The sequence below is a fragment of the Carassius gibelio genome, chromosome A18 (genome assembly GCF_023724105.1).
Source record: "Carassius gibelio isolate Cgi1373 ecotype wild population from Czech Republic chromosome A18, carGib1.2-hapl.c, whole genome shotgun sequence".
Taxonomy (NCBI): domain Eukaryota; kingdom Metazoa; phylum Chordata; class Actinopteri; order Cypriniformes; family Cyprinidae; genus Carassius; species Carassius gibelio.
This window is the reverse complement of record NC_068388.1, coordinates 1,251,250-1,278,749: the sequence shown is the minus strand read 5'-3', so window position 1 is coordinate 1,278,749 and position 27,500 is coordinate 1,251,250. Positions and strand designations below refer to the sequence as shown.

Genomic DNA, 27,500 nt, shown 5'->3' with positions numbered 1-27,500 from the left:
TGCAGCAGAGAGACTGAAACAGGAAAGAGAGATAAAGAGTGATAAAGAAAGAGAAAATGGCATTTGTTGAAGGCTGCAAAACAAGCAGCTTTTTATGCAAATGCATGCTAATTTATGCGAGCATCGCCATGACAGCGCCAGAAGCTGCAGTGATTGGCAGACGCAGGTCTACACGGACGGGGAACGGCATGCTGCGATTAGCCGTGGACGTTTGCTCCTGATCAACACCCAAAACAACAGCTCAATGTGAGAACACAAACTGAGCCTCATGTCAGAATCACAAAAAGTTTTCACAGAAAATGTGCTCTTCATTTCAAAAGGTCCTTTCAGCCACAGAACAAACACAATATATACAATGCAACATTGTATCATGCAATGCAACATCCATATTTAATATTTCACAGAAGACAAAATAATTATGCATCTGTTAACTGTTTTGTATTATTAATTAAAGGAACGTGTGACTCTTGAAAGAGAAGAAAACAGACGCTTATCTCTGAGACGCATGATGAAGATCCTGAAGAACTGAAGAAAATTAACTCAGATTCACATATTCACCCAAAACTCTCTTTAGTGTAATGCAAAAAAAAAAATAAACAAATAAACAAATTTTAAAAAAAGATATTACTTCAATTGTAAGTATTATATATCACGGTGTTTGTAATGGCAGTATTCTGTAACTTATAAAAGTGCTTTAAAAATATTACATAAAAACAGATATGTATATATTAGTGCAATCTTTTTTTAATTTGCATACAAAATTATTTAAAATAAAAATATTTATAGCTTATTGCAGTACTGTGTTTAATATATCGCATTGCATAAAAACATTTAAATTAAAATTCATATTTATGGCATATTGTATAGTATTAGCAGTACTATCTTTAATATATTAAATGGCATAAAAATATTTTATAAAAAATATTTTTTACAGCTTATTGCAGTATTAGTACAGTAGTACTGTCTTATTAAATTCTATAAAATTATTTAAATAATATATATGTATAGCTTACTGCTGTATTGGCAGTACTGTCTTTATTTAAATGCATAAAAAATTTAATACAAATATTTTTTAAAGTTTATTGCAATATAAAAATTTTAACTGCATAATTTTTTACAAAATAAAATCTATTTTAAAATACATAATACATAAAAAATGTCTCTTACAGTAAACATTAAAGTAATGGGATCTTTTTGGGGAAATTAACATAAATATATAATTAAAAGATGAAAAAATGAAAGCTTCATTTTCTATGTCCATAAGATAATGTTCTTTACTTTTTAATGTTAGTTGATGTGACCTGAGCAAGTTTTCACGAGCATCACCCTTAAAACTCAAAAGCAAAAGTTGAGTGTATATTTTGGCATCACAATTTCTGTTCACAGACGCCTGTGTCCTCTGATTCAGACGCTTCTGTGTGCTTCACAGCCTCAGGATTCACCGGGGAGATATTAATGATTAATGATTGCTCTATTCATCCAATGGCTAATTAACGAAAGTTAATTATGTCTGCTCGGCACGCGGCACTCGACGCCCCGTACTGATAACATGAGGCCAGAAAACATATCATGCAACACAGAGCTTTTCCAATGAAACGATGAGAAATATCTGATGAATCACAGATGAAAAAACAACGAGAGGAGCATCTCATGTCATCAATGTGATCTCAGCACACCATGAACAAGCAACTTCTGAGCAACGATGACACATCAGATGATTCATACGCATATTCATCTGTTCAACAATGAACTGAAGAACAGAAACAAGCGGCTCTTTTCTGTCTCTTCCTTCATTTGTACATGTTCGTCCTGATCAGTGTCCTAAAAAACACAAAGAACTGCTGTATATCTGCTGTCTGTTTAGTGTTCCACATCATTTGCTTGTGTAATTTGCTCTTTAACGAGTAATTTAATTAAAGCAGCTCTAATGAAGCTACACATTAGAGTTCAGCTGCCTTTAACCAGGCAGTATGATTCTCATTAAATTTCCTTTTTGTAAACAAATTACATAATAATAATAATAATAATAATGAAAAACACTATAAAAATTATAATTTCATAAAAAAAGGAATGCAAAAAAATTGAGTAAAATCATGTTAACTTAAAAAAAAATATGTTGACAGAAAAAAATAATTATAGAAAGAAGTATAATAAATTACAATAAAATAAAAACAATAATAAGATGAAGTTGAAGTACTGAAATTACTAACACTTGAATAAATAAAAAAAAGCTAAATGTCAATATTTTAAAAAGAATAGCTAATGCAAATGACAAAAGCGTTGAACTTTAACTTAGATTATAAAAGTTGTCCTGTTTCCTGTTTCCTGTCATGATATTGTTATGATTTAATCTATATTCTAACCCTAATACACTTACTATAATATTTTCAGTACATAGAAGAGCTTACAAACCCCTTCAATGAGAACAAACACATGAATGCATTGTCAGAAATGCTTTATAAACATCACGGGGACATTAATGTTTCACACAATAAACACGAATACAAAAGTCACTGACATTGTAAACAGAGCACAGTTTGGCTGATGTAAACATCACACACGCTGCTGCAATGCCAGCTGGGAAATCTTGCAAGAGCTAAACCTGATTGGACAGGCGGATTGGCCCAACATCAGAGCGGCCAATCACATTGCACATTGCTGACATTGCTCGCCTTTGATTGGCTGAACGTAGAGAGAAAAAACTGGGACGACTCCCAGAAGAGCAGCAGAACAGCAGCCAATCAGCATGAAGGAGGTTTGAGCAGCAGCCAATCAGCATGAAGGAGGTTTGAGCAGCAGCCAATCAGCATGAAGGAGGTTTGAGTAGCAGCCAATCAGCATGAAGGAGGTTTGAGCAGCAGCCAATCAGCATGAAGGAGGTTTAACTTGAGTTCACCTCTGCCGCTAAACAAACCAAAAAACTGTCCCAGATAAAGACGAGACGTTTGGATCTCAGAGTTCACTTCACATTTCACTCCACTACTAGCCTTAATGCAGCCCATTTGCAGTGTTTTTTATTTTATTTTATTTTATTTTTTTTATTACTGAGACACTTTTATTAATATTTGGAATTATTTTCTATTTTTGTGGCATTCAATTTTTTTCATTTTTAGTTTATAGTTTTGTAAAGTTCTGGTACTTTTGTTGTTTTGGTCATTTTTATTTTAAATGTCTTTTTTACATTTAAATTTCTGTTTTATTTCTGTTTTTATTTCAGTTTTATAGCTGAAATTGCTGCTCAAGAAACATTTCTGAATATCAACAATGTGTATTTTACAAGTAAATACGTCCTAAACCTTTAGTCGTATAATAGCATGTAGATAACCTCGAACCTAAGCAACTAAAAAACCAATAAACTCGTCTCTGACAAAAGCTGATGGGTTTAATTAAACAATCATGAAAGATGCGTCATCAGCCACTTCCCCACTCGCTTTCTGCTGCAAAAATGCACTAATATTTTAATCTGAGGAAGGATAAATCATTAAAGGTTCGATGAGGCGAGATATCAGTTAATTAAACTAGCAACAAAAGCAGATGGTTTCAAAAGTGTCGAGTGTGTGATACGCTCTGGTTTCTCCTCGTCTGCACTCATTCAGGGATGGAAAGGTCAGCGCAGAATCACGAGTGAACAGAGACGCTCCTGTACCTGAAGGGCGAGAGACACTGACCCAGTGTGAGAGAGAGAGAGAGAGGGGATCATCTGGATCATCTGTGTGTCTGAACATCTGCCCTTCAGCTCTCGCCGTCTCTGAACAACAGCAGCGAATGAAACAGAGGAGAAAACACTTACACAATCTCCTCTGTTTCTAAAACTGAGTGACTCAAACACAGAGAGAAACTCCTTCAGCCCATGACTGTCATGAGTCGTGAGGAAACGTCATGTGTGCCGCAGATGAAGACAACACTTCACACACATGACACGAAGAGAAGTGTGTGTGTGTGTCGAGAGCTTGACGAGAGGATGAAGTTAACTGCATTAAACACAGTGACAGTGTGTGAGGAGAAGAACACGACTGGAGAAATGTTACAACGGATTACATCAGCCACAGTCCTGCCTGACAACAGCACACACACACACACACACACACACACACACACACACACACTCACACACACACACACACACACACACACACTCCTGCCTGACAACAGCTCATACAAACTACCTGTTGGTCTTTATTTCTTGTTATAAACTCGTCTATACAGACTGTACACACCTCACCACTCAAAACACAAAACTCTGAACTTTTATTGCTTTAATATGAAATCAAATGATAAATCCATCCAAGATCAGGATGAGTTTGTTTCTTTGTCAGATTTGGAGAAATGCAGCATTGCATCAGTGTCTCTAGTGAATGGGTGCCGTCAGAATGAGAGTCAAACAGCTGATAAAAACATCCCAATAATCCACAGCACTCCAGTCCATCAGTGAACATCTGGAGAAGACAAAAGCTGAAACACATCCAGCATTAAGATGATTTTAACTCAAACACAGAGTCTATAATCCAGAATAACACTTCCTCCAGTGAACAAGTGCATCTGCTGTTGTCTCTCACATCAAAATCCAGTTTAGATCTGTTTAAACAGTGCTTGATCTGTGCAGATTTCTCTCCTGATTCAGACCAGAACACTTTTTCACTGGAGGAAGTGTTATTCTGGATTATAGACTCTATGTGTTTGAGTTAAAATCATCTTAATGCTGGATGTGTTTCAGGTTTTGTCTTCTCCAGATTATGGATTATTGGGATGTTTTTATCCAAAATAATGTAATTATTATATTTGGGATTTATATTATACTAATAAATACTTCCACATAATTAATAATAATTATACTGCATACTATACTTCTACTACTACTAAATATATTTTATAAAACATACATATTTTTTAACCTGGAGCCTGTGAGCTGATAGAAACAAACATGTCCTTCTCAGCTCGACCAAACTAATCCAGACACATGTTAGCGAGCGTCTCCCGTCTCAACACAGACGCCGTGACAAATAATAAGTGTGTGCCTCGTTTCCTCAACGCCAGACGCTTCCTGGAGCGTGCCAGGTGCATTATGGTTACAGATGAAGCCCGAACAAAGAGCAGGAGAATGAATGTGAACTAGATGAGGGCTCATATTTTACCGTGAGCTGGGCTGACAGACAGAGACGGTCACAGATGCACACCTTAATGTCTCATTCTCTCAGAGACAAGCCAGAAACATGATCGAACGCTGCTTAAGACGAACCGTCTCATCATGCAGGAGCAGCTAAGCAGGAGACGCCTTTGAGGGAACGGCTAAAAATCGTATTAGACCGTTGATTAGCTTTGACCTAATCTCTCCACACACACTCAAGAAATGGCCCATAATTCATATTTACACACACTGTTTATTTTGTGATGGTTTTTCTACTATATTTACCATATTTTGACCATGCATTTTACATATATTTATAGAAATTACAAAAGATTTATTTTGGATACGCTTAATCATAATTAATCATTTGACACCCATAACTGAAATAAAACAATAATAACAATAATAATAATGATCCCATGTATTATTTTAGTACTTATAAATTGTAAAAAAAATAATAATAATTTACACACACACACAATATATATATATATATATATATATATATATATATATATATAAGTATAATAAGTAAATGAATACATGCATAATAAAATAAATTCATATATTTTTCACACATAATACAAGGGTGAATCCCACAAGAAATTACAACAAAAAATTATAAATTAATTAAAATATATATTTAATTTTAACTTTAAAAATAAAATAAAATAAAAGTACAATTTTTAAATAAAAGTTTATTAATTTACTAATTTATTATTATTTCTACATATATAAAAACAATTTCAAAATATGATAAATCAGTACTTCTAGTGTTATCAAGAGAAATTATGTAATATATCTGCTCAAAGATAAGGATGTTTCTTCATGGTACTGTGTGATATATGTAAGGTAGTTTAAAGATGATTATTAGGATAAAGTACAGTAAAGTGCAGTACTTTATCTCAGGATCAAGGGACGGTGAAACTCGAATCAGAATCTGAGCGACGGCAGCGTTTGAACATACAAACACGGATGAAATCACACGCCTGCCCTCAATAGTGCACGTGTGCTGATGTTCACTGTCTGTGCCGGCGGTTAACTCCAGTTCACACTAATTAGTCGTGGAGGATAAAAATAAACAGTACGTGGAAACAGCAGCGTGAAAACACACGCAGATCTGTTAAAGACAGGGATGAAGACATGAAGAGCTTGTGTTGAGCGCAGAGGAAGAAAGGGTGTAAAAGCACTGATGTGAGTCTGTCGTGGAAACATATATATATATATATATATATATATATATATATATATATATATATATATATATATATAAATTATATCTTATAAAAATATAAATATTAATATAAAAAGTCTATTCAAAGTAGTATGTAAATAGTAAAATAGAAAAAAAGTCATTATTTGAAATAAAATAAAACATTAAAATAAAAATAAAATATTAAAAATAAAAAAACAGAATTTTATTTCAGCTAGCTGACAGCTAATTTTCATTTAGTTTAACGTGATGTACTAAAATAACAAGAAAAATGTTAATTATAAAAGTAAAAAAAAAATCAAAATATTAATTAAAACTATAATAACCTACAAAACAACACTACAATTAACCATGTTATTTATACAGCACTTTTCATAAACAGTGGTAAGGAAAAAAAAGATAGCATTTTCCTTCATAAGAAATAACAAAATGATACAAATTTGAAATAAAAATATAATAAATAGCCATCATGATCAATTTAAGGGTTTTCACAGGATCTACAGTAAATAGTATCATCAAAAAATAATAATAATAATTATAGGAAAAAAAACATTGGCCAACAAAAAGCTAAAAATCTTAATAAAAGAAATCTGCACTGGCCCAGATCCTGGATCTCACACATTAATCTAAACATCAGGACAGCTGAGGACAAACACAACATCTTCATTTCTTTAAGACAACAGGCATTCAAATGGGTCTGATATATCTAGTGAAATAGTGAAATCCTGCTGCATTTCCATTAAACTCACTCACGACACGTAAAAGCTTGTTCCTGTTTTAAAGATCCAAAAAGGATATGTGATATTGTGCCAGCAGTTTCTGAGCACTGCTGCGCTCCTTTCAGAATCGTGATGGATGTGTCTCGGGTCAACATCTGTGTGCTATCAGAACCAAACATACGTAAGGTTTAATTGAAAAGGGAAGAAGGGAAATGGAGTCGGGGGATTTTACCGGACACGCTCATTTTCCTATCGCTCAGAGGTGACAAGCAATTTGGGCCGTTCACCTGTCACCTGAGAGGCTGATGGGGGAGAATATGAATCCAGGAGAGAAAATGAATCCATCCTGTTCTTTATCTGAAGTGTCAACGCTGTAGAAGATCTGTCTGTATGCTCAGACAAACACACACCACATATAACGCTATACTCCATCTAGAAACACGTTACAGCAGGAAGATCAGGAAACTGTAAAAGCAGAAAAACACATGACAGGATGCAGATTCAAAACAATCTGTGCTAAAAACAGCAAGTGATGTCAACTATTAGAGAAGACAGAGCGCAGAGAGACGCGCAGATGGCGCACTCTTAGAAAGTTCAGCTGCAAGATAAAAAAGTGGCAGTGTAAGAGAAAGAGAAACGGAAAGAGTCAATCAGCAGGAAGCCAGCAGGTGTTCGTTTGCTCCATCACCTTCTTAAAGAGACAGAGTTACTAGGGCAACTGCCTGGAACAGAGGAAACGCAAATGTAACAGTGAGTGAGTGAGAGAGTGAGTGAGAGAGTGAGTGAGAGAGAGAGTGAGAGAGAGAGTGAGAGAGAGTGAGAGTGAGAGAGTGAGTGAATGAGTGAGTGAGAGAGTGAGAGAGTGAGAGAGACAGTGAGAGAGTGAGAGTGAGTGAGTGAGTGAGTGAGAGAGAGTGAGAGTGAGAGAGTGAGTGAATGACTGAGAGAGTGAGAGAGAGTGAGTGAGTGAGTGAGAGAGTGAGAGAGAGTGAGTGAGTGAGTGAGAGAGAGAGAGTGAGAGAGTGAGTGAGTGAGAGAGTGAGAGAGTGAGAGAGTGAGAGAGAGAGAGTGAGAAAGAGAGTGGGAGAGTGAGTGAGAGAGAGTGAGAGTGAGAGAGTGAGAAAGTGAGTGAGAGAGAGAGTGAGTGAGTGAGAGAGAGAGAACTAAAGAACTAAACAGACAGGGGTTTAAACACAAGGGAGGTAATCTGGGGAATGGAGAACAGGTGGGGATTAATCAATTAACCAAACAAGAACAGGAACATGACCAAATAAGGAAACTCAAAGTCCATGATTGTAACAATTAAGGCCCTATGATTTCCATGATGCATAAAATGTGGATTAAAAATAAATAAATACAGTAAATATTGAATTTATTGTATAGCATGGAATTTCACAGAATTTGGTAAATTTTGGATGAATGAATAAAAAATACGGCTGTGGAGTTAATCAGATCACATTATGGACTATTGTATCATAGTTAACTAGAACTGAAACTGAAACTGAAATTAAAACTTTTTTTTAACTTAAAATAAAATAAACTTTAACTGAAATAAAAGAAAATATATGTAAAAAAAAAAAAAAAAAACGTTATTTCAGCTTGTTGCCAAGATTCATATTTTCATATAGTTTAACTTGACTAAAAATGTGTGTATGTGTACATATACTGTATTTAAATATATATATTTCAATAAGTTTGTATTACTTTTAGTAATATTGTTGTTTTTTTTAATTTTTAGAAGTATTTGTTATATATGACAAAACACAACAAAATTGCTAAAACCTTAAATTAAATTTAAAACATTATAAAAATATTAAAGTAATATATTAAAAATTTTTAACAGATTCAATATATTAATAAAAATTATAAAAATTTTTAAGAACTTTTAACTTTTAAGAGTGTTAAACTATTTGTTCTGGAAAACAAGACAAAACTACAGAATAAGAAAATAATTTTTGCAGTGATATCAAATTCTCTTGATATAAGCTATAAAAGGGATAAAAGTGATAAATGCACTTTCATCTTAATTCCTAAAGCATCCAAAGTAAAATCTCTCTGGTCTAAAATCCCACAAATCCATATATGAAGCAGATTTCACACTGAAGAACCAAACAGAAGTCTACTCTTTACGGCTGCTGGCAATATTCCCATTTAAATTTGATATTTCTAACTTATTTAACCCACCTGCCACTACTGAGATATTAAGAGCGACCTGTTATGATGGAACGGGACGCAGACGGGACTCATAAACACTCAGGCTAATGGATGTGTAGCTGCATGAGAACAGGGAGGCTCATTTATTTCTGCTTTTGTCGCTGTTGTCTTCATTGTCTGCATGATTAAACCAGCGACACGCGGCTCTGCTCAACAAATAGCCTAATTGAGAATGACCTTGGTGAATGATACATCAGCCACACACACACACACACACACACACACACTGATGTCTGAGATCTGGTGTGTGACACCCTGGGGATGGATGCGTCTTCACTCTTCTGTATCACTGAAATAGCGGTGTGTGATACTGACAAAATCTATATATCTAAATATAAATATTTGGGGATTTTTTCTATGGCGATAACTAAATAAAAATGTGCTAAGGGTGTTTTTGTGCTGTTACTTTGGCTGGTTTAGACCTGTCATGGATAAAAATGGGACACTAAAACCCCCAGGTGTGTGGCGGCAACTCATTCAAATGATTCATTCAAAACAGCTGATTTTATTTTTAAACAAAGCATGGATTGATCATTGAATCACTGACTCAAAAACAGATACATTTCAATTCATACAATTCATTCAAAAACAGATAAATTTTTTTCAAACCACTTACAGTAGCAACAACAACAATGGAAAAAAAAACAGTCGAAACAACTTAACAACTGCATAGCAACGCAGTAAAGATACTCAGAACACTTTATCAACCATTAGGAATTTCCCAGCAACCACTCAGAACACCCTAGTAACCACTCGTAACACCCTAGCAACTACTCAGAACACCCTAGCAACCCCTCATAATAACCTAGCAACCAGATACAGTAGTAACACACAAAACAATACTTAAAACAATTTAGCAACTACCCAGAATGCCCCAGCAACCACTCAGAACACCCTAGTAACCACTCATAACAACCTAGTAACGACTCATAACACCCTAGCAACCAGATACAGTAGTAACACACAAAAACATACTTAAAACAATTTAGCAACTACATAGAATGCCCTAGCAACCACTCAGAAAACCTTAGCAACTACTCATAACATCCTAGTAACCACTCATAACACCCTAGCAACCACTCATAACACCCTAGCAACTACTCCGAAAACCTTAGCAACCACTCATAACACCCTAGCAACCAGATACAGTAGTAACACACAAAAAACATACTTTAAACATTTTAGCAACTACCCAGAATGCCCCCGCAACTACTCAGAACAACCTAGCAACCACTCATAACACCCTAGCAACCAGATACAGTAGTAACATACAAAACATACTAAAAACAATTTAGCAACTACAAAGAATGCCCCAGAAACCACTCAGAACACCCTAGTAACCACTCATAACAACCTAGTAACCACTCAAAACACCCTAGCAACCGCTCATAACACCCTAGCAACTACTCATAACACCCTAGTAACCACTAGCAACCAGACACAGTAGTAACACACAACAAATACTTAAAACAATTTAGCAACTACCCAGAATGCCCCAGCAACTACTCAGAACACCCTAGTAACCACTCATTACACCCTAGCAACCACTAATAACACCCTAGCAACCAGATACAGTAGTAACACATAAAAAACATACTTTAAACATTTTAGCAACTACCCAGAATGTCCCAGCAACCACTCAGAACACCCTAGTAACCACTCATTACACCCTAGCAACCACTAATAACACCCTAGCAACCAGATACAGTAGTAACACACAAAAAACATACTTTAAACATTTTAGCAACTACCCAGAATATCCCAGCAACCACTCAGAACACCCTAGTAACCACACAGCAACATATTAAAACCCACTCAGAATGCCTTAGCAACCACATATCTACAGCCTGGCAGCAGCTTATATCTCCTGAGCATCATAAGAGTGAGTTTTTCACTTGTAATGACCCTCGAGTGTGTTGTGTTCTCTGTGAGAGGAGAGTGTTCAGCAGGTGACGGCGGCCCACTGGAGTGTGTGAGTGTGTGTTTCACTCATTACTGAGTCTGCGTCTCCACCTCCCTCTGTTTGTTTACAGCACACACTGATGTGTTTCCCAAGAGGAGATGTAGAAACACACCTGGAGGAAGAGAAGCATCCCAGCAGCTCTGCTCCAGTCTTGAATCTGTCGTGTGGCACGAGGCCGTCGAATCATTAAGACGCTTCGTTAGGCACCTAATATTTGAGAGCGTTTCAGTCAAAGGCTTCGATACGCATCTTAAACGATGCTCAGTCTGGAAACATCATACTTTGGAAGTGGAGTTTAATAACTAAATTCATGATTCTATGCTCTCTGGAAAACATCTATAAAGCCTGGAACTGAGTATCGACACTGATTTCATAAATCAATTCGATTCTGATTCATAAGCTCTTGATTCGATTTGGTATTGATTCGTCTGAAAACATGACTTTATATCAAGTCATTTTGCTTCTCAAGCAAATGCATATGATTTATGAAAGTTAAGAGGTTTGTACTGTAAAAAAAAAAAAAGACAAAAATACTGAGGAAGAGTATTTCTTACGTACTCATACTTGCAGCTGTCTAGGAGAAACAAAAGAGACTCTTCATATGGAGATAGAGGTAGAGATGCATTAAATAACGAGTCCCTGACAAAACACGAAAAGGCTGCGATGATCTCATCGATGAGCTGATGGTTCGGATGAGCTCATCCTTCCTCAATTAAACTTTAACCATTAAGGAGAGTTTTAAATAGCTCTAAATATCCACCGTCTCTGGTACTTCATCTGTGTCTCCATGACTCTTAAACCATGACATCCAAAATTAAAGAGATATTTCACCCAAAAATGAAAACTTGTGCGATGAGATCTGATTATGACTTCAATATAATATGAAATGATTAAAAGGTGTAGGTTATGCTCTGCACACACACTCGTCCATCTGCTCCTCACTATAAAGAGTCAGACACGTCGGTCCATGTGAGGATGCAGCAGCGCAGAACAGGAGACAGATTCAGCAGAAAGCTTTAATGACTTCAGTGTGATGCTCGCGCTCTGTTAGAGATCTAGAGCAGCGTTCAGCCGACATGTGTGTCACCTGAGCATCCCACACGCTCTCAGCCTCAGGACCGAGTTTATTCTCCACTCAGGAGAACAATGAAGCTCAAACATCTCCATCTGCTCGGGCCTCGTCCTTCTTCAGTCTGCTTCCGAAACACACGCAGAACCACACAAACCTCCCTCAGCTGCTCATCAGGTGAACATCTGAATTAAACTAAATGTCCTTTACGACTGCTGCTAGACTCTTTATACAACACGACATTATACAACCAGCCAGATCTCAGGGAACAACCAAGGCAAACTGTGTGGCGTCAGCAGGTCTGTAATATCTGGAGAGAATCATAGTGAACAGAAAACATTGTGAACAGAGAACTTATCTTGCTGATTTATTGGCCATAGATAATTTATTTTATTTTATTTTATTTTATTTTATTTTATTTTATTTTATTTTATTTTATTTTATTTTATTTTATTTTATTTTATTTTATTTTATTTTATTTTATTGACCATCAAACTGTGTGTGCATTATTTCATTAAAAAAAATAGGCATAACAAACTGGGGAAACACTTTTTTTTATTATTCATTCATTTATTCATAAACATTTTAATAAATAATAATTTAATAAATTATTTTTTAATAAAACATTTAATTATTTATAATAATAACAATAATAATAAACATATTGCAGTACATGTGTCTCCAGCACAGATGCCGTCTGACCCTCGTTATGAGCTCAGGCCTCATTAAGGATCCATTACTGAGACCCTCGTCAAAATGAGCGCTGAGACCAGATCGGGGGGGGGGGGAAGATGATTGGATTAAATCATTATATAAATGTGATTTTACTGGGAAAAAACTCCCGTCTGTTGCTGCAGACTTTCACAAGCGCAGGTCTGAGAGGAAAGACAGAGTAATCTCACGTCATGATGAACTACAATCTGTCAAAATAAAAGTTTGGTTTAACTTTAAGAAATTATGACATACATTTATTACTGCTGTACAGTAGAATGATCACTGTAAACAATGTCCAGCTATTTCAACTTAAAAAAATTTAAGTAATTTCAACTTAAATTAAACTGAACCGACTACAAAAAATTGCAATTTAAACATTTAAATGAAATCCAGATAAATTTCAGAATAAATAAAACATTTAATACTGTTATTCTTTTTATAAATCATTACAGCTTTAAAGTTTTATGACTTCTGATTATTAAAGTTTATTTAAACCATTTAATTAAACCATTAAATGGAAAATATAAACACAAATTTCTGAAAAACTGAAACATTTTATAGGGCATTTTATTGTTAATTGTTTGATAAAATATTAAATTGTTATTCTGAATTTTTATTTTTATTTTTCATCTGAAATTTTTATTTGTATTATTTTATTTTAATTCATGCTTTACCCTATGTAAGTGAATGGCTACCAGCAAAGGCTTGCTTACCAAAATTCTTCAAAATATATATTTTTTTATGTATAAGAAAAAAAAACAGAAGACAGGAACTCATGCAGGTTTGGAACAACTAAAGGGTTAATTAATGATAACAGAATGTTCATTTTGTGGTGAACTGTCCCTTTAAGACATGTATAGATCCTGCTGAATGTTGTGCTTCACAGAAGAGAGTCATAGAAGGACATACATGTACATTTAAGGGTGAGATATTCCTATGAATTGTTCCTGATTTAAGCTGATTTGACTGTAGATGTTTTTGGCTTGGTCAGGTCATTTGTCACGGTCAGTAGCCGCTCACATCAGCCTGATTGAACATCAGCAGAGAAGCCAGTCATATGCCAAGTGTAGAGGACGAGACGTGAGTTCAGTCTGAGCTCACGTCATATTTTGACAGCGGAGTCAAACGTGGCATCCGGATGTCATTGCATTAGCAGCAGGTGATCGAGTCTCCCCGATCCTCCGGCCCTCAAAGACACGTCTGACCCTCCATCAATCTGACGGATCACACCTCGGGTCGCCAGTCAGGAGCCGAGCTGACACTCAGTCAGACACACGTCTGTCAAATCAGAGAACGAGGACGAGGAAAGACAGAGAAAAACATCCTGGAGGATTTTTAAAAAGGGCTCACATCATACACTTACGACGTGATTATGTTTATGTGCCAGTCGTTTATTTTTCCATCAAAATCTCTCATCCTCCACCGATTAGGAAATTGGCTACTGCACCTTTAAGAAAACATACTTGACTGTGGTCGACAATCCCAGAATGCACTAGGGCAAGAATACAAAGCAAGAAAAAAATCAACTTTTAGTTTATTTTAAACTGAAATTGCTGTTTTTTTTTAATCATTTAATAATTTAAAAATATATATTATTAATTATTATTATTATTCTATTCAACAAGGATGCATTAGATTGATGTGAGGCAACAATATAGACATTTATTATAATTTTAATTGTTGCAATTATAAATATTTTATATAATATATTTTTAGATTACATTTATAATTTAAAAAAATATATATAATTGTAAATATATAACATGCAATATTAAAATAGATCTAATAAATGCATATTTTTATTCAGCAGAGATGCATGAGAACTGAAATGTATTATGTTACAGATTATTTCTATTTCAGATGAATGCGGTTCTTTTGAACTTTCTATGCATCTGTGAATCCTGGAAAATAAAATGCATCACAGTTTGCACAAACATTTTTATTTTCAACATTGATAATAATCAGAAATCTTTCTCAAGCAGTAAATCATCATATTTTCATGATTTCTGAAGATCATGTGACACTGAAGACTGGAGGAATGATGCTGGAAATTCAGCTTTGATCACGGAAATAAATTATATTTTAAAATACATTGACATAGAAAACACCTGTTTTAAATTTTAATAATATTTTAAAATTTTTATAGCATTTTTGTATCAAATAAATACAGCCTTGTTGAACAGAAGAAACAACTCCAAACTGTTAAATCACAGTTTAATTTGATGAATTTCACTCCAGGAGCAATAGTAGCTCAGCACGATTATTCTCTCTGTCCTTCTGTTTTCTCTTCCTCTCAAGGCGAGTGTGTGTGTGTGTGCGTGTGTGCGTGTGTGTGTGTGTGTGTGTGTGTGTGTGTGTGTGTTGGTGTCTCAGCTGTGATCAGGGTGTCTGTTTAGAGTTATTTAGACACCAGCCTCCTTTCACAAACACACTTCACACCAGATTCTCCAGCGTTTATTACACATACATATTTGGTCTCAGCTGACGAGCACACTTTATGTAGCCAGCCGTTACCTTGTAGACTTATATACGTACTGTACTGTATACTGCAGTCCACAATGCAATGCACTTCTGTCTTCTGTCTGCTCGTTGTTCTCAGGTGGCAGACAATATTGATTAAACCTTAATTCATATTTATGTATTTAAAAAGATGACATTACTCAAGCGTGTGAATACTGAAAAGCATTAATGGAGCCCAGAGTCTCTGGCCAGGTTTTATTGGTTTCTGACCCATTATGTTTATTTCCTGCTGAAATTATAAATCCATAGAGTCTTCTTTTGCACTATAATATATAATTATATAGTTTCACACCCAATATTGACATATTTTAGAAATCCACAATATGTTATGATGTTTAATCGTCTCTTCACATTGAAATCGTGTGAAGTCTACTGTTCAAATCCAAAAAGCAAATCAGACAAACACAGCTGAAGAAAATGACATGAGCTCCTTTACATTTTAAAAAATGAGTCTGATATTATTTGCCTAATCTTCCTCAAATGTCAGACTCTGTCCTCAAAAACCTCATTGATGACATCAGACAGAACTGACAGCCAATCAGCTGCCAGCAGCACCAGAGCTGCTGATTATGAGTTCAGGAGATAGAGCGAGAGAGAAATAAAAGAAAAACGTGTCTCTCACCCCGGGAAGAGTCTTTTGTTCGTGGAGAGCGCTCTGGGCCTTCAGCGCTGACTCTCTGGCACAGTACGTTAGAAAGGCACATCCTGAAACACACACACGGATGAAAAATATCAGCAAACACCATCAGCAAGTCCATTTCAATGCCAGTGTACTTATAAAACACAATTTAAAACAACTACAGTTGATCAAACTGAGGTACAAGATTAATAAAAAATAATAATAATATAAAATAAAATAAAATAAAATTAAATTAAATTAAATTAAATTAAATTAAATTAAATTAAATTAAATTAAATTAAATTAAATTAAATTAAATTAAATTAAATTAAATTAAATTAAATTTCTAATGTGAAGGGGTAGACAGGGCTGCAAAGAAACTTTAGAACTAAAGAATTAAAAATATTTCAGTAATTTTTTTATGTCAATTTACTTATAAAGCACAGTTTAAAACAGCAAAAGTTAATCAAAGTGTGGTATAAGAATAATGTATGAATCATAATAAATAAAATAAAATAAAATAAAATAAAATAAAATAAAATAAAATTTAATTTAATTTAATTTAATTTAATTTAATTTAATTTAATTTAATTTAATTTAATTTAATTTAATTTAATTTAATTTAATTGTGTGAATGGGTGGACAGTTTTCAGAGAGGCAGAGAGACTCAAATTAAACGTTTCAAATAATTACATTTTTAAAAAATGGAAAAATAAATGAAATAAAAAAATGAAATGAAATAAACAGAGATCAAAATCATCTGTATTTTTAAATTAAAAGCCAGAAAGAACAAAATAATTTTCTTTTTTAAGATTTAGAATCATGCAGTATATGGTTGAAGTGTGTGTAATGTGAATACAGTTTCAGAGCAGCAGAGAGATTTAAAAAAATCAAAATATCAGAGAGATACAATATTCAGAATCGTATTAATTAGACAAATTGCATAAAAATCTCCACATATGCATTTCCAGACACATCCACCAGTAAAGCAGCACTGCAAATGAATGTGAAAATGCTACATGAATGTTTTCATGCATGAACATACAGTTCATTTTAAAGCTTTTAAAACAGTGACGGGCGTCTGAGACCCAAAACAGACCATGAGAGTTAAACTCCACAGAAAAAAACATCAAAGTTTCACTTGATTCAAACACGCTTTTGAAGCTTTTCAGATCTTTTATGATCTGCTTTTGCATTTTCAGCGGATGCAGTTCAGCTGCTCACGCATCACTGTGATGCTGCTGGTTACCCAGAATGCCTTGCAGCTGGGTGAGTTCTGTCCAGTTACTCACAGAGTTATGTGAACCGAGTTTGCTCGTGTGTTCACTGTTAGTAAAAGGTCACGGTTGTGTCTTATATTGCATGTTTTGTGCTTGTGTTGCCATTGTTGTGCAGTCTCATCCCAGAAGTCCAGTGCTTGGAACTGCATTATTTTTAATACAATGTATAGCTACAGTTGTGTATTGCACGGTATCCAGCCTTTTTACAAGATGAAAGTAATTGTGACTTTTTATCTCGCAGTCCTGAGTTTACATCTCTTCGTTTACATGTGTGTTTTTTTTCCACCATGAAATAAAAGACACACACAGAGAGAGAGAGACACACACAGATGCACACACACACACAGATGCACACACACACACAGATGCACACACACACACACACACACACACAGAGAGAGAGAGACACACACAGATGCACAGACACACACACACACACACACACAGAGAGAGACACACAGATACGAACAGATACACACACACACAGATACACACACAGACACACACACACACACACATTTTTTATCCAGTCAAAGATCTTTTAGTATAATTGTACAGAGGTCCAGCTCAAGCTTCTCGTTTCTTTCTACTGTCAAATCTTGACTGATTTGGATCAAGTAATGGTTTCAGTCTCATCTTACTAACACAGATTATTAGAAATATAGAGCCACGACTGATATTTAGATCATTTTACATCAACATCTTTTATAGAGATCTCACTGATTTTCATCACAAGCATCAGAATTATAATAAAAGTTTGATAAACTTCCCTATTATTTCATATGTTCAGGCTTTACAGGGTTAAGTGAAGTCTTTTGAGGTCACTGCATACTGACAACAACAGCACTGATCACAACCAGCTGCATTTATTAATCCAAAACGTGTTCCTGGTGATGCACTTTAAATGTGTTAAGTGGAAGAAAAAAGCAAGGTGTTGTTCCTTGCATATGAGCATTAAATGATAAACTGCTGCTGATGTGGGTTTGTTTTTTAACTGGAACTCTGTGTGTTACTCTCAGAGGGTTTGAGGACACTAAACAGCTCCTCGTGTTACTGTAAGTGACGGCCGTATGTGTGTCACCATCCCTCCCTGACTCTCCTCCGGCCTATTAATGTACATTTACAGCTTTAAAGCTACACGTCTGATCCGCTGGGAACCATCAGCACAAAACCTGCACAACAGTAATTACAGCAAGAGAATGAGAGAGAGATGGAGACTTTATGAAGGAATAAATAAGAACATAATGGAAATATTCTGCCCTTTACACTTGTAGATGTATGTCTGTATAATGTTGATGCTTTCTTGCCTTCAACTATATTCTAATGAAAGACAAGAACAATATGAGTGTGCACAGAACAAATCCATGTTACACAATAAAAAATGATGTGAATCGAAGAGAATGTGTGCATAATGAAGATGCATGATTTAATAAATACAGACAAGCTTTATGGTCTTGATTAACTACAAATTAGCTGAATGCATTCAAAACAAAACCAAAGAATAGTGTATTTGCATGCTTAAACATATTTAAAATTTTAGTAAAATATCTGCTCATTGCAACCAATCATAAAAGGTTTTTTATTTATTTTTTATTTATTTTTTTGCATGACATGACTCGTCTCTGTAACTATCTCAAATGAGGAGTTTCATTCTGTTTCAAAAAGCACAGAGGAAAAATTCAATGCAAGGAAGCTTAAACTAAAAAGGCGATTAAGAATACACAGCAATGACAAATTAAAATGAACTTCAATTGACTTTCTAGAGTAAAACGCAGATGATTTGAGGCCAGACGACCAGTGCAAATCATAAAAGCAATATGCCTTGTGATAGAGAAACTTACATCCAGGGATATGAATGATTAGAAGAGGTGATACAGAAGAAATCTCCCCATGCAAAAGCCCAAAATAACTCCAGACTCATCAGACGTGGTCATGAAAATGGCTGGACGCTACTTCATCTGGATTTGTGTTTGCACTGATGCTGCTCTGATCCACAAACACACACACTTCACGCTTAAAATAAAAGCTTCTTCAATGATCCTAATACATTTCGTTCACTGCAAAAAGTGCTAACTTGCAACTGTTGCATTAAAAAGCTATTTCTACATGACTGAACCCACTAAACTAGTTTTATTGATATAAATGTATCTACATAGGTTGAGTTAGTGATGTTGACTTAAAACCCTTTTAGGCTTCTATCTGTGGCTTTTCTGGAGACCTCGATATTTATTAAAGGTTTGGAGAATGTAAAAGCATTTTGGTTTCGAGATTTTTTTTTTTTTTTTTTTTTTTTTTTTTTTTTAATTAATAGTTCAAGTTCACCAGCAGTTTTATGAACATGCATGATGACACTTTAAAGGTTTTTCACATGCATGTTGAGAAGAGGGCGGATTTGCACGTGCTGATCACACACACACACACACATACAAAGCAAAAAAAAAAAAGCCAAGTCCGACCTTTATGCATCCCGGTGAACCGGTCCTTGAGCACCGTGAGCTCGTAGATCTTTCCAAACTCCTCGAACAGAGGCTTGAGGTCTTTCTCGTCCAGGTTGCGCGGGATCTGACCGATGAAGAGCTTGATGGCGTCGTGATCTTTCATCGGGATCGCGCTGTTGAGTCCGTTCATTCTACCGGAGCTGTCCGCGGTGCTGAAGCCATTCTCCGCCGTTACCGAGGCCATCTTTCTCCCTCCCGTGCGCTGTGTCTCCGGCTCTCTACCATCCACTCCTCCTCTCTCAATCTCTCTTCCTCTTACTCTTCCCAACCCTCTATCACGGCTCTACGGGACGCTCCTCTCTCGGTTTTCCCGTGTTTTCTCCTCAGGATTCTTTCACTTTCTCCATCTGTCTCTCTCCGCGTGTGTCAGCTGCCACTCTGACTCGTGACGTCAGCTCGCTTCTTTTAAAGAGAGCCGCGGCTCATTTGCATAACAAGTTGCGGCGGCCAATCACAGGGCGCTGTGAGTGAAGGTACTCCCGGGGGGGGGGGGGGGGCGGAGCCACGAGCCAAACCTCACGGCGTTTAAAGGATCTGAAAACACGGAGCGAATTTTTATAAAAGCAATATATATTTTTTTTAATCAATATGCGTTTAGCAGCTTTGACCATTTAATTGGTGGTTATGTAAATAACCTCTAAAATTGCAACAATTTATTTATTCTACCTGAAATAGGCATGAATTCTGGTTTATTGAGACATTTTTTCCCATTTTTTAATCTCAAATGCAAAAAGTGTCAAAATTGACCTGAATTCACCCACAATTGAAAACACACATAAACATTGTTTATTACTATTTTCTAACATTCATGTTTTCTTCATGTTCTGGCGACCAAATATAGATTTTATTTTAAAATGTGCAGTATATAGAGTACATTGATTTTTTTTTTTTTTTTTTTTTTTTTTGCTTGGCTGAGCTTCTTAGCTGCATTACTTAAAATATAAACCAATAAAAAAGCATTTGTTTGGTAATAACACTTTGTTGCCCCGCAAAGTACCATGATATTATCATGGTATTTTTCTATATACAATAATTGGTAGCACTTTATTTTACAGTCCTGTTCCTCATGTACATACTATGTACTGATTATAGTAATTACAATAACTATGTAATAACTGGGTACTAACCCTGAACCTACCCCTAAACCTAACCCTACCCAATGTAGTTACCTTGTATTACCAGAACTTTCTTAGATAAATACACTGTAAGTACACTATAAGTACATGTTAGTACACGTACTGTAAAATAAAGTGCAACCAATAATTAACAACTACAACTATATAACAACTACAGTTGTCTATAAAGCATGTTAGTCCTTCTCTATTATAATCTGAGACCTTAGGGTTATTATAGTTTACTAAACATGAAACCAAAATTAAAACCACAGAAAAGCATTTTTGCTAGGCCTACCTGAATTCAAATAAACTGTAATAAAATATAGTATAATAAACCTTTTATCTCAGCAAGATCTGAAATATAAATGAAATATAAATGGATAAAACAAATTATATGAAATTTAATAGATAAAATGTAACACATAAACAACTGCTAAAAATTACAAACACACACAACAAAGTGACTAGAATACATAATAGCATTTAAATATGCACTAAAATAATTCTACCATGGTATTGACTGCTTCGAACTTCACATTTATGCTTTATATGATTGGTTATTCTATTCAGATTTTCTAGAAAATTCTTATTTAGGGCTCAGAAAGATGGTGAAGCAAATTTATTCTTCTTCTTATTTTTATTATTTACCTTTTAAAGATGAACCTGATCTTCTGTTTATGACTGGCATCGTTCGGACTTTACTAAACATGCAGTTGCTGTCCGTGGTGCTGAACTCAATCACACACACACACACACACACACACACACACACACACACACGCACTGTCTGCTGCTTAACAGAATTAATCAGAACTACAGAACATGAACAGCTGAAACAAAAGTGTGAGAACAGATGATAATCATGATTTGATTTATATTTGAGAAATGCTCTTGTGCTCATATTCTGACACGTGTCTGCTTGCTGTTCAACAGATGACTTTCTTGATTCTATCGCTTCTTAACGATTATTGTGTTTAATTTCCCTCCTCGTTCAGTGCCAGATCACCTCAGGGAGTGCGAATCTCCATTCAGCGGCTGCTGGAGCTTTTCTCCTGTTCCTCCGCACGTCATTTATAAAAGCATCCTGCAACGTTTTATGAGCTGAGCTGGAGTGGCTCTCCTCGTCAACAGCACCGGAGGCTTTCATTTGCATAAAAGCCTTACTAATTTGGCCCCTGTGATGCTTACTGGGCTTGTGATTTTGTGTGTTCCTCAGCTGTGACCATCACATCCCAAAAGCAGGTACTGAATGCTTGATGTCATTATATTTTCAAGGTTTTTCAATCATACTGATGCAACGACAGACACCTGTACGATAGAGACGTTCACACTGAGATACACGAGAGCTGGAGGCAAAACCCTGCTGACTTAATTAAAGCATGTTAATCATGTTCACACTGCGACCTGTGTCCCATTGTAATTTTGTGCGTGAAGGAATCAGATGCATTTGTTCAGAAGCTGATGTCAATGTCTGATTTATCCACATCAGTTAGAAAAGACAGAAAACTACACGTCATGTCCTGAACGATTAACCTGGAATCCCACTGACTGTTCAAACTGAACCAGAAATCAGATTTAAGTCATATGTTGAAGTGGTTTATCAATGCATAATGTGTTTGTTTTCATATAAATACAGTATTCAGATAAACTATGCAGTATGCAGCACGCTAGGACCTCATTAGGAACACATTTACATTAAAATTATGCATGCAAATTAATATTTATAGAGCTTAGAAATAATGTTAGATTACATATGCACACACACACTCATATTAATTCAGTTATCTAAAAGGATTTATAGCCATCTATAGTATTTCAGGAAAAAAAGTATAATTGCTGTATTATAGATCAGGGTTTCCCATCCTGGGATTAATGAGAGAAATGCAAGGGGCTACTATCATAATGAAATCATAAATATTTTAATTAAAATAAATAACACTTGCAATAATCTTCCTTAGTTAATGCATTAACTAGCAATAACTAACAAGCAATACTCTCGTTACCGTTTTAATTCATCTTTGTTTATAGACCTGTTCATTGTTGGTTCATTAAAGGTTCGTTGATTATTAACAGATATAGACATTTTTTTAAAAATCTATCAGCAACTGTTGAAATTAACATTCAGTTGATTGTAAAATGAATACAAATAAATAATTTTGGTAACACTTTACAATAAGGTTCCATTAGTTAATGTTGAAAAAACAATGAACAATTCATTTATTATTAAGAGTCTTTATTCATCTTTGTTTACTAAAAATATAGTCGTTCGTTGTTAGTTCATGTGAACTAAAGTAGGTAATTAATGTCAACTAATGAACCTTATTGTAAAGTGTTACCATAAAAAAAAAAAAAAAAAAAAAAAAAAAAATATATATATATATATATATATATATATATATATATATATATATATATATATATATATATATATATATATATATATAAAATAGTATTTTGCTACTAAATATTGTATTTTTTTATCTGCATGTTATGAGGCCATTAATCCATGAACATGCAAATGTTTTGTCAAATTATGGAAAAATTAAGTAAGTAAGTATGTGTGTGTGTGTGTTTGTGTGTGTGTGTGTGTGTATACTCACTCACACGGAGAACCTGATTTTACCAAGTGAGACATGTTCCTGGGACAACATCGTTGTTGACCCTGGAACAACATTGTGATTAACCAATCAGATTTGAAGAACCAGTTTATAGATTTTGTGAAGTTTACGCTTAAAATCAGTGTTTGGTGCTTGTACATCAGTGTCATTCATCTATCATTTCCTCTGATTTTAGGGATTACTCATGGTTAAGGTTAGGTTTAGGTGTAGGGATATGGTTAAGAATATATTTTTGGAGTAAAATGTTGTTCCAGGGTCAACAAAATATGTCGACCTAGGAACACATCGAACTTGGCAAAATCAGGACGTGCCACTCACACACACACACATTAAATCAAATGAGGATTTTGTTCAATTCAGCTCATTTTTCACAGACAAACTGTTCATTGGTCTATATATCTCCACACATGCACTGTCTGAGTTGATGATTTGCTTTCTTATGTTCTGCACATTCAGAGCTCATTTGTGCAGCGACATCAGAGCGATCTGTTTAAAGCAGCAGCTGTTCTGTTTAGACTCCGTCCGACCCTTAATGCCTCCAGCACGATGCAGAAAAAAGAACAAATCCGTGAAAGACAAACACACGAGAGGTCACCCACACTGCCATGAGTCATCCAGCTAATGAATCCCACAATCCTCTCCGGCTGCCGGCCCCTGGCCCTCTGAAGCCGACCGAGACAGAGATGAGAAAACACAGCTATAATGAGGAGCAGAAGCTATAATGCGCTCGCTGAATATCGCTCTGCTACGGTTAATCACACAACTTCAGTTTGGTTCTCTAAATACCTGAATGTGTAGAATTATTGACAACTTTTGGCACTCCAAAATCTGGTTTATTAGGAAATTAGGAATTGAAAGGGAACAAGAGAAAGGTGGAGTGTGCTGTAAACAGTTTTGGTCATTTTTACAGAAAATATCCACTGTAAAAATAAATTGCTTGTCTATAAATTGCCTTGTATATGTTCAGGAAAACTATAAATGGTTAAAAATAAGATTATATGTAATTTTACTCTAAAATACTGTCAAATTTATAGTTTTCTTAACATATGCAGTGAATCGCTGTAAATGGTTAAACATCAGATTATATGTAATTTTTCTGTAAAAGTACTGTAAATCATCATTTTTTTGCTAGTAAAAACTATTAATTACCATATAATTTACAGTTAAATAAACATCAAATTACATTTAATTTTACTGTAAAATAATGTCAAATTTATAGTTTTCTTAACATATGCAGTGAAAAGCTGTAAATGGTTAAACATCAAATTAACTGCAATTTTACTGTAAAATTATGTATCGTTTCATGGTTTTTGGAAGTAAAAGCTATGAATTACCATATTATTTGCTGTAAAATAAATAAATGAATAAATGCTCTATAATTCACATTAAAATCAGTAAGTTACCTGTGGAAACTGTAAATGGTTAAATATCAGATTACATGTAATTTTACTGTAAAATATTAATTTATAGGTTTATGGATGATGATGAAAATCAATAAAAGGACAAAATTATAATATATTTTATTATTATTATTATTATTATTTGTGTTATCACATACATTAGGTTGTTTTAAATTTTTTAATATTAATAGTTAATATTATTTATTTATATATTATTATTTCTCTACATCATCTATGAACAAATGTGGTTTCTGTTTTACCACCTGCTTTTACAAAAGAGATTTGGGTAGTTTGGGTAGTTGTCTGGTATTTTAATATTACATCACAATAATAAACTCTTAACAGGGATGGGAATGTATTTAAAATACCAAATACTATTTAAAGTATTTGGTATTTTAAAAAGTATACAAAAATACAAAAACACTAAGATTAAATGAATTTAAATACAAAATACATTTGACTTTTTACAAAGGTATTTAAATACAAAATACAAAATAGTATTTCAAATACATGTATTAGTATAAGGTGTAAACCAATATGCCATGCTGTAATACCAGAAACATTGCCACTGTATTTTTATTGTGAATTTCTGACGAACACAGGGTGTTTTACAGGTTTGCAGCAGGTCGTGATGTGATGGAGCTGATTTACTCACCTGATCTGAGATCAGTGCTGGATTCGTCTCGATCTAAAGTCTCGTAATAATGATATCAAACACCTTGTTTCCTCTGATATCATTCAGAATCTCATACTGTAATGTATCTATGTTCACCTCCAGCTGTCTTCAGAGAGAGAGAGAAAGAGAGAGAGAGGATGAGTGTCACAGTCCAACACATCTAATCTTACATGAGTTGTCATAATAATTAAATGAGTGTGTGTTAATTGAGGAAATCAGGCTCATTAGCATCAAACAACAGCAAACGGCAAACATCAACTTAACAAACCACACACATTCATTTGCTCCTCACAAGTATAATCAAAACAATAAGACGCAGGACTCTAAACTTCTAAACTTTTATGAACAAAATGTGATAAATTTCGAACTCCTCATAGTCCATTTTTGCAATCTGTTCAATACTCGGCATGCATCATCTAAACTAAAAACATATGCATTTAGCAGATGCTTTTATCCAAAGCGCTATCAATTTTTACCCAACTTGTGTTCCCGGGGAATCGAACCCCCAACCTTACGCTTGAAAGAGCAATGCTCTACCAATTGAGCTACAGCTACGCCAAAATATTTGAAGTAGCAGTTGCCTTTTACTAAAATGGTTTTAACTCTTGATTACAATTAGATATTTTCACCAAACTTGGTACATGTGTGTAGACGCTCAGTCCGAGGTCACAGTAAAAATATTTTAGCTTTTGGACACTTGGTGGCGCTATAACAGAAAAAAACATGAAATCCACTTCATCTACACAACACTTCGTCTGATCGAATTGAAAATTGGCATGCACTGACCTCGTCCAAGCTGGGAAAAAAACATGAAAATTGCTTTAATTGACTTGAAAATTGGCAATGCAGTGTCTTGGTCAAAGGTGCCATGAATGTCTATTAGGAGCTTCGCATTTCTGAAGAAACATGGCTGCCATCGGCCTATGAACGTATACTTTGGGTCTGTTTGAATCTTGGCTCTCGTGGTCTGTGTGAAGCATGAAATAAATCAGTCACTGGGTGGCGCTATGTATGACGCATAAACAATATTCATAGCACATGACGAATCTCCTCATTCTCTATAACTTTGACTTAAGGTCCCAGCTATTTCACCAAACCTCAAAACCACTGCAGTACAATCCTCTAGATTTTTTCGGACGATGATTATCAAAAATGGTTGAACTCTACCATTTGGACAGCCATAATGGGATCATTAAAAAATGACCATCTCCAAATCTACTCAAAAGCATATAAATATTAAATGCTTTCATATCGGCCTAGACCCTAACACCATACATGTCTTAATCCGCTTGAACTCTGATGAATGCTGCTTCCAGATTTAATTATTATTTTTTATTAATCTTTTTGTTGTTGTATTTATTATTTAGTTCTTTTCAGATTAAGATTGCAAAGTGCTGTTGAAATGAACCGATCCTCAGAAACACTGTGACCCATGTCACATTTAACACACACACACTGCTTTGGTCAAAAAGAGGTTTTGAGAGGATTAAAACTAATCGTTTCGCTGCATGTTTGTTTTAATATCATCATAAATGGACTTAAACTAATTCAGCTGGCCGCTGAGCTCTTGTAAGGGAAGCTTTAAACAGAAAGTTCTGCTGAACTGGATAATTCCCAATAAAGGATTAACTCAGAAGCATCACAATGAAGGCGTCTGAAAGCGTACTGACCTGTGAAAAAGCCTCTTCTCAGAAGAAACACAAATGCAGATTACAATGTCACACAACACAGTTCACACATTCAAACATGCATCTTGA

At 34.9% G+C, this 27,500-nt stretch overlaps 1 protein-coding gene across 9 annotated transcripts in view; it reads right to left on the bottom strand.

The window, feature by feature from the left end:
- The window catches only part of LOC127934519 (CUGBP Elav-like family member 4), a 55,208-nt gene extending 34,919 nt beyond the window's left edge, over positions 1 to 20,289 (bottom strand). For all 9 annotated transcript variants that reach the window (XM_052531953.1, XM_052531954.1, XM_052531957.1 and 6 more), the window contains exons 1-2: positions 19,893 to 20,289; positions 16,160 to 16,242 (exon numbers count right to left, since the gene is read on the bottom strand). In XM_052531953.1, coding sequence (XP_052387913.1) covers positions 16,160 to 16,242; positions 19,893 to 20,118 — 309 coding nt within the window. In that variant the 5' untranslated portion in view covers positions 20,119 to 20,289. The remainder of the gene's footprint in view (positions 1 to 16,159; positions 16,243 to 19,892) is intronic.
- Positions 20,290 to 27,500: the final 7,211 nt, after the last annotated feature.